This window comes from Paralichthys olivaceus, chromosome 6 (assembly GCF_024713975.1).
Source record: "Paralichthys olivaceus isolate ysfri-2021 chromosome 6, ASM2471397v2, whole genome shotgun sequence".
NCBI classification, from domain to species: Eukaryota; Metazoa; Chordata; class Actinopteri; order Pleuronectiformes; family Paralichthyidae; genus Paralichthys; species Paralichthys olivaceus.
This window is the reverse complement of record NC_091098.1, coordinates 4,297,968-4,306,815: the sequence shown is the minus strand read 5'-3', so window position 1 is coordinate 4,306,815 and position 8,848 is coordinate 4,297,968. Positions and strand designations below refer to the sequence as shown.

At 40.2% G+C, this 8,848-nt stretch overlaps 1 protein-coding gene across 6 annotated transcripts in view; it reads right to left on the bottom strand.

Moving 5' to 3' along the window:
- Positions 1-8,848, bottom strand: part of myt1b (myelin transcription factor 1b) — a 106,888-nt gene that overhangs the window by 95,684 nt on the left and 2,356 nt on the right. For all 6 annotated transcript variants that reach the window (XM_069526567.1, XM_069526569.1, XM_069526572.1 and 3 more), the window contains exon 4: positions 8,363-8,478. In XM_069526567.1, coding sequence (XP_069382668.1) covers positions 8,363-8,478 — 116 coding nt within the window. The remainder of the gene's footprint in view (positions 1-8,362; positions 8,479-8,848) is intronic.

Below are 8,848 nucleotides of genomic sequence, written 5' to 3'. Positions count from 1 at the left end.
AAAACACACACACACACACACACACACACACAATATAGGTGCACAATGAAAATCTCCTTTGCAGAACTTGACATATGGCGCACACAATTTCCCTCTCAATTTCAGATCCAACTCCCACAGACGTCCTCGCATGCCGGCAAATTGCCACACCCCCCTCCCCACTGCTCCCTCCACCCTCCCTCTGCTCCTCTTTCCTCATCTCCCCATCTCTTCATCCCTCCCTCCCAATTCACTCCTCTTTCTGAAAGTCATCTGCTCGCTAAGCAGTAAGCAACATCGCGGGCCGCTCGCAGAAATGAGAGTATACAAATGATTTGTGGCACCGGCGTCCCACTGGCGCCAGCCTAGATGGCGGTGTGAAGGAGGGGGTGGGGGGGAGTGTCCAGGGTGGGGGGTGGCAGGGGGTTTGGGGGGAGTAATGTCACTTTCACCTTGTGTTCCTCTAGCAGGCCCATGATGATCATTTTTCCCCATTTTCGTCGCAAATTTGTTTCGGGCCGGGGCTTGCAGGGGAAGAGAGAGAGAGAGTGAGCATGAGGGAAGATGGTGGGTGAGAGTAAGTCCCCCCATGCTTCGCAAAGTGGAGGCAGGGAGAGGGAGGGAGAGAGAGGGGTAAACAAGAGAGGAAGGGGAGGAGGGTACATATAAGGGGGGATGGAGCAAAGAGGAGAGGTGGGAGGCACATCTGCACAGTGACCTTTTTCTGATCCAATCTCACTGATGAATCCTAATGAAGGATTTAATAAAATCACAGTTTACAATCTGTCTCTGCATCAAAGCGTGCAATCCAATTCAAAAACACAGGCCCATCTACATTTCCAATATTGTTGCAAACCCATCAACCCCACCAAGCCCTTCCCTGAAAATAAGTGAGCACATGTTTGTGTGTGTGTGTGTGTGAGATAGATGGAGGGAGAAATATTGGCCGGGCTGAGAGAGTGAGCGGCTGGCGCATTTGTTCCAGCTGTAGCCTAATGTCACAACTCGTCATATTCATTTGGCCCTCTAATGAGGCTAAAGTCAACAAGGTGCAGCAGCCATGAGTGGAATTGCTGCTGCGGCGCACTGCTAAATGAACAGAGAGAAGTAGACAAGAGAGTAAAAGACACAAAGGACATGATACTGAGAGAACATGGAAAATCATTTCAAACTTGATAACGTACAGGCCTGCTGTAAGTTCACGCAAACACACACACACACACACACACACATTTCATACACACCGGCGTAAGATTTCATTGACATTTTCCTGAAATCAAAAGGGCACACCTGTTACACTGTCAGTGAGCTCGGAGGCTGCAGCGTAAACAAGACAGATGGACGAATCAATGTGACAGTTTGAATGTCTCTAAGTTGATGCAGTGAAGTGAAGAAGGCCAACTGCTGCCAAACACTGAAAGACCCGAGAGGCTCGGTAAATACTTAGCAACAGTGACATCTGCTGGTAATAGGTCACAATGTTAACATTAACAGAGGACGAAACCAACAATTCTAACAAACATACACACTATGAGTCAAACGCTTCTTAACTTCTTCTTAACATCTTAACTTTTTTGCTCTTTACATTACATTTACATCATTCAATGTAAATCAAAGCATAGAACAACTCAACATTTAGATTTTTTAGGAATAAGGAATCTTATTTGATGAAAATTAAATAAAAATGTACTCATCCAGCAGCTGAACACTTGTGACCTTATGTCTAAAATGGAGATGTGGAAATGTGTTGCACTTGTAGTCTGCTTTGTTCTCACCTTGTTTCTAGTTCATCACAAACCCTGTAAGGTTTGAGCTCTGTTAGGTTTATACCTAATATTTGTGTTGCTCTTCCTCAGCTTCTGTTGCTGCAGGAGGAACGTACTTTATACTATATTTTATACTATGTTTAACTTTCATTTTAACTAATCATCCCTTAAGGCCTTTTCTTTTACCTTGGCTGGTTTCTTGAACTTGCAATTAAACAAACTAGTGCAGTGATTGTTCTAAACATGTCTGAGTGGGCTGTTGATTGGCCTTTGGTAATGGTGGTAGCAGTTTTCTTTCCTAAACAGCAAAAGTGACCTATGATCAACCAGATTCAGTTTTTTGCACCAATTCTATAGTAAGTGTTTTTCCTAAATGAGTTTTCCCATTTACTGTTCACTGGTTTTTACTCCAACTGTAGCACCTGTGAATGTCTGTCAGTCCAATATGGGGAAACCATACAAATCAAATAATCAAAATGATCTGGCAGGACAGATTGTTAGTGGCTATAATTACTGGCGGGCCAGTTTTGAACACGTGCTGTACGTTGTTGATAGCTGGTGTAATTTATTAGAAGACATGTTTAACTCAGTCCATGACCGACTGTTAAGACCCGCCCCCACTGACTGTAAGGTGCTGTTAATACTGAACTATAGTGTGTCCAAATCGCAAACAAATTCCACACTGCAATTCCTGAAGCCATTAACAATATGATTGTCAATTGTGAAGCAGATTCGATGAAGGGTTTGCAACATTTGTGTTCCACAGTCAGACATTTGTGGAATTTGTATTTGTCAAATTGTTTGAATCCTCCCCCATGAAAACTAACTCATCACTCATCAGGAGGATTACTATTCAGTTGGATAATCCATTCATCAGCTCTACACCTTGTACAGGACTCCATTTAATGGCCTTTTTTAGGGCTTCCATTTAAATCAATGGAGTATCCCTTTAAAGGTCCAGTGTGTAAGATTTAGATGAAAAGGATCTATTGGCAGAAATGTAATGTAGAATAATCCTCATGATGTTTTCACTAGTTTGTTTCATCTAAATTGTATGAATTGTAGTTTTCTTTACCCCAGAAAAGACCCTTTATATTTAAATTCTTTATATTTCCATCGAGGATGTCCTCTCTTTGGAGGCCTCCATGTTTTTTACATTAGTCCAGACTGGACAAACTAAACACCTTTTGAGTTTTTATGACAACTGAAGTTCACCACAAGTTCTTTTTCATGTTTGGAAGGAGAGGGTGAGGTGAGGGATGTTCAGCTGCAACATGCAATTTCAACACTCGATATCACAAAATTCTGCACACTGTACCTTTAAAACAAATAATATTAGACGATACCATGTTAAATACTTAAATCTAGAAACAAATATTAAATTGCTTAAGGTATCACTGTATGCCAATGGTGTGATAGGTTACACGTTACGCCATTTAAATATTCTTGAATATCACACCAGGCTGGATCGTCCTCCCTGTTCTAGAATGTGGTGAATGCCTCTGCAGGCCCGCGTGAAAAGTTACGATTCAAATTATTTACGTTATCATTAATATCAACATTGTCTTTTACCTTACAGCACTTCAGAAAAGTTCTTCATCAGCCGGTTTTAGATAGGAAACAAAACCAGATCAATAAACTGGCTTGCCTACAATGCTTCTCGGTTGTGATATGTTATTGATCCACACAGTCAGATTGTTTTTTCATTTATGACCCTGAACAGAAGGAGTACAGGTTCAGCATACAGTGCAGATACCTTAGAGGTTTTCTCAGCAGGGTGGATGCTTGGAAAATTGGAGGTTGGTTCTCTGGTTGAAGAGTAACTGCCCTGCTGCCCCTGCCAGTGCCTCACTGCTACATAACTCCATCCGCACTGTGTCTACAAAACTGTGATCAAAGCCAAAATACCAGTATTACACAATAGATCGGTGGCACCTCTGAGGAATAGGTGCATTGATTGGATATGAGATCTAATGTCTGACTGCTGCCTGCAACTAAACATCTGTAATTTCTCCATGATTAGACCTCAGATTGCAATTACTTTCGGTATTGACAACTCCCGTTAATGAGACTGTTTGTGCCAGAATCCCAATCTACATGAACTGGGCTCTGAGCATGTATAGTTTAATATGGATGTTTAGGTCTGGGGTATGCTCTAAATATCTGCTAATTCTGTGTGTGTATGTGCGTGTGTGCGTGCGTGTGCATGTGTGTGCATGTGTGGGTCTCCAGAAGGCCCGAGTTGATCAGAGTGTGGAGCGACAGCTGTGCTACAAATCAGAGCCCATTTACTGGTGACAGAGTCATTAACGCCTGCTCATCTCATAAAACACAATGCACACGGTCAAATACCATTCGCTCCATTCACGCTCATAACTCAGTCTACTGGGCACACTCACTCACACACAAACACAAAATCTCTCGCAAAGCTAACCGAGTGTGTCGATTGGAATGAGTATAGAGGGTGGTTTTCTATGTGTGTGTGTTGTGTGTTGTTTGCAAATCCATAATAAGAAGGGTGATAACGACACAGAGGTAAAGATGGATATTTGCTAAAAGCACAGCAGCAGTAAACACTTTGTCTAAGGGTTGTTTTTACGATAAGTGCACAACATACACATTATATCCTCTTCTTCTTCTTCTCCCTCTCTCAATTTAGCACAAACACAGAAAAAAACAATACATACACAAACACATATGTATATGTAAATATATATATATATTTATGTATGCAAATCTACTGCATGAATAACATACTGCATACATAAACATTTAACTTTCATACACAACCTTCGAGTACATTTTTTCACAACCTCTCTCCTCTGTAAAGGCCAGTTTCATAGAGATGTTGAAAAAATAACGTAATATCATGCAAATAATGTATTTTAGAGCAAAAGTCTCTGCTTTGAAATTGAAACAAGAGGCAAAAGTAGAATCCATGCACTGCTAATATACTGTATATTTATACCATAGCTGGGTACAGAATTTGTTAATGCAGTGGTTCCACAAAGTATTCAGAATCTTTTTGTTTTGTGGATTTAATTGTTACAATATAAAATTAAATTGGTCCATTGATCTACACACAACAACCTAGTGAAAACATGCATTTAGATACTTTACAAAATGCAAAAGTATTCAGACTGTGGACCCTCCACAAGCATCATCTTTGCTTTCATTATCCTTAAGATAAGTCTACAACTAGAACCAATATTTCTCTCCACCTGTTTCCAATTGGAATGTTTAGACAGAGACACATCTGCTTATATTACATCCCACAATTCACACTGCATGTCAGGACAAAAAAAAAAAAACAGTCTAAAGAACTCTTTGTGGACCTCTATGATAATATTGCAGTGATCAGGGTATAGGTATTACAATCATTTCTAAAGGTTTCAGTGATCATAGAGGCACAGTAGCCTCAATAATGGTGAAACACCAAGACTTTTATTACAGCACTTCTGATTAATAATGCAATAAGGATTTTGATTATGGAGGTAAACAAGAATGCAATGTTCACTCTAACAGACATGTAAAGGTCCTCTGCAGGGGAGGATCTGTTTGAATGATGACTTATTTCAGCTGTGTGGCTTCTCTGACTAATAAAGAAAGCAGCTTCAATGCTTCCTATCTAATCTCCTTTATCATAGAAAACACTGGAACATAGAAATAGCTGTCCCACAATTCATTCGTATCACCTGGACACACTCACGTTAATATATAAAAATAGAGTTGATCCAGAACTGATGTGAATCTTCACATAAACACCAAGGTCCTGATTTTCTTCTCTGTCACATCTGTCAAGCCTGGAGTCACAGTGACAAGCATATTGGACTTATGGTTCACACTATTTTCATCAGAAGTAGATATAAATATAGATATAAAATCATCATCAGAACTAAATACCAATGTAAAAGTCATTTCAATCCCCTGATTGCAGAATGCAAATAAAAATGTCTCCATTGTGTGAGGTTTTCTCCACGTTCTGAATATTCCTCATGTTGTGGTCTTATTTTAACATTTGAGTCCTGTTTAATTTGATTTGATTTTCAACTAAATCTACTCTGTTGTGACCTCCTGTGAGTAAATGATGGTTAAATGTTCCATCTGTATGAACTATTAACATCTTTAATTCGGACGTGTCACTCTGTTTTGGACAGGAAACTTTACTTTAACTGTAGGCACACGTCATCAAGTTTATCACTTTATCATAGAGTCTATGGTCTGTTTGTATCATCTATTATAAATAAAGTATGTTTGGAAAAAAAAACGTGTAAGTGGAGTCAGATTTTCTCTACACCGTGGTTCTCCTTTCCTAACTCCCTGTGGCTCCTCCTTCACATCTTTCTATGACTATGTGACATTTTCCATCGTGGTCAATGAATAATGATTAGGAGAGATTATTTTGAGTTTCCGACCGCAGCCATGACTCAGCAGCACTTTATACATCAGGCCTGTATGGTTAAGTGGCTGGCGAGAAGCCGCTCTGACTCAAAGGCACATGACAACCTGTATGGAGTTTGTTAAAAACTACGTCTGGTTAAACCTGGCAAATACGATCACATGGTGGTGACAGCATCATGCTGTTGGGAGGCCTCTTAGCAGCAGGGACCGGGAAATGGAAGGATGGATGAATGCAGCCAAACACAAAGAGCTATTTGCTATGAGGAAAACCTGCTGTAAAGTGCACACAACCTAAGATTTGGTTCACCTTTCAGCAGGACAATAACTTGATCCATAAACAGCCAAGGAAACACTAGAGTGGATTCAAGTATCTGACTGTCCTTGAGTATGCTCCCTCTCTCATTATTATTATTTTTTTTATTATTATAATTAACTTGTTTTCATGACTTTATCATAATTTATCATTTTCATTATAACAACTGGTCTCTCTCTTCTCTCCCTCTCCTCCCCCTCCTTCTCTCTTCTCTCCCTCTCCTCCCCCTCCCTCTCAACCAGTCGAGGCAGATGTCTGCCCACATTGAGTCTGGTGGGGTTTTTTTCTAATCAGTGAGTAAGTGCTGCTTATTATGGGAACTGTTGAGTTTATCTTTCATTTCTAAGGGTCTCGACCTTCTATGTAGAGTGCCTTGAGATAATGTATATTATGATCTGATGCTATACAAATAAAATTGAATTGAATTGAACAGAACTGAATTGAATTGAAGACCAAAACAGTTTCCTTCCTCATCACTGACAGTACCACCTAGTGTTGGTGGGAAGCGAGGGTCAGCATCCCCCTCAGATTTATACACCACGTTACAAACTACTATCTCAGGATTAATGTGCCATAAGCAGGCACTGGGGTGTAAAATGTTGCTAACCTCAATCTGAACTGGGGTCAGTTGCTGTTCACTGGCAAGGTCATCAGCCACGGTCATGCCCACCAAGGCCCAACAGTCCCCTCATGAAACCCCATTTAAATTTACTAGATCCAGATTTTTATTTGAATCTACATCAGATTGCCCACATTCATAAATATCAGTCGCCTAAACATGAGAGACCTTCTTTTTTTAAATCCATGAATTATTCTCGGAGAAATCCACTAAAATGTTGTAACGTTTCATGGTGCATTCTGTCTCCTTCCATTCGTTGTTTGTGAAAATCTGTCCGAAAGTTTTTTGCATAATCCTGGTTAATAACAAACGCTGATGAAAACATAACCTCCTTGGTTTAGGTAATAATCAATGTGAACTTACTGTTTCGCTAGTGGTAGCAAGAGTTTATATACATATTTAGAAATTACAGAAGTTATGTACAATTCTTTTGGCTTGAAAAGGTTATATGACTGACTGACTGCATGGCTGGCAGCTAGCATGCCAGCTACTCACGGCTGCTCACCAACTAGCCCTGCAAGTAGGAACTATGTCCGCAAGCCTCCACAGCCACATAATTCCGTTTGCCACTAAACACACGGCCTGGAATCTCTTAGAACATCACATAACAAGCATTTGGAACGACTACAACTCAGTTCTCTCCATAATACTGCTCTTACTTTACAGGAACATCCTGGACCTGGATGAGTTTCCTGCTGCTTGAACATTGTTTCTAATGATTCCAGTCCAGTATACTGAGACTATATATACATACAGAAATTGCCTACTGTAAATATTGCATGCTTGCTGCGCTCTCATGCGGTGGCCGTGGCTCAGGAGATAGAGCGGGTCATCCACTAAACAGAAGACCCCAGGCTCCCTGATTCAGCGTGCCGAGTGTCCTTGGGCAAGGTACTGAACTCCAAATTTCCCTGGATGGCTGTGCTGGCAGTGTGTGAGTGATACGTGAAAGAGAAAGTGCTGCACGTAGATGCTCTGTATGAATGTGTGTGTGAATGCACTTTGAGTGGTCATCAAGACTAGAAGAGCGCTATATAAATACAGACCATTTATCATTTCTTTCAATTTCAGAATTGGAAGTGGAGGTCAATATGTATATTACTGTCAATCAAATATTTTGACTTATGGTAAAGCTCATTACACTTTACAACAATTTAATTAAGAAATCTACAACACATTCCGACACGCCATGAATTATGTAGACTGCACACAGTACATCACACACACACACACACACACACACACACACACACACACACACAAACACGGACTTCTCTGTCATACCTTTCTCCAAGAATTCACAATCCTTCATGGCCTGGTCACAGTCGGAGCATTTGAGAACAGCTATTGATGACCCGATGACCTTGAGACGAAGAACTCGGCTATACATCACCATGTGCCTGAAGAGGAGACTGAGTTTCTTAGTGTCCACAACACTGGAGCAATTATCTTGATTAAGTTCAACTAAATTTCTTTCAAAGTTGTGCTCTTATTCATAGTGTCTGTTTAAATGAGCTTTTCTTTTTGTCACACCAACAAAACAATATCCTGATGTCACTTATGTATTTTGTCATTTTAAAAACAAAAGTGTAAAATTTACATGTACAAGAAAAAAACTCACCTCCTATCCTTTTCTTTTAAAAATGTTCTGTGCAAATATTTATCCAAATACTTTTAGCTGTAATTCCCCCAAAGTTCTTAAAACTTTAAGGATAACTACAGAGCTGAACACTCGCCACAGTGACAGGACGACAAAAGAAAAAAGTTCCT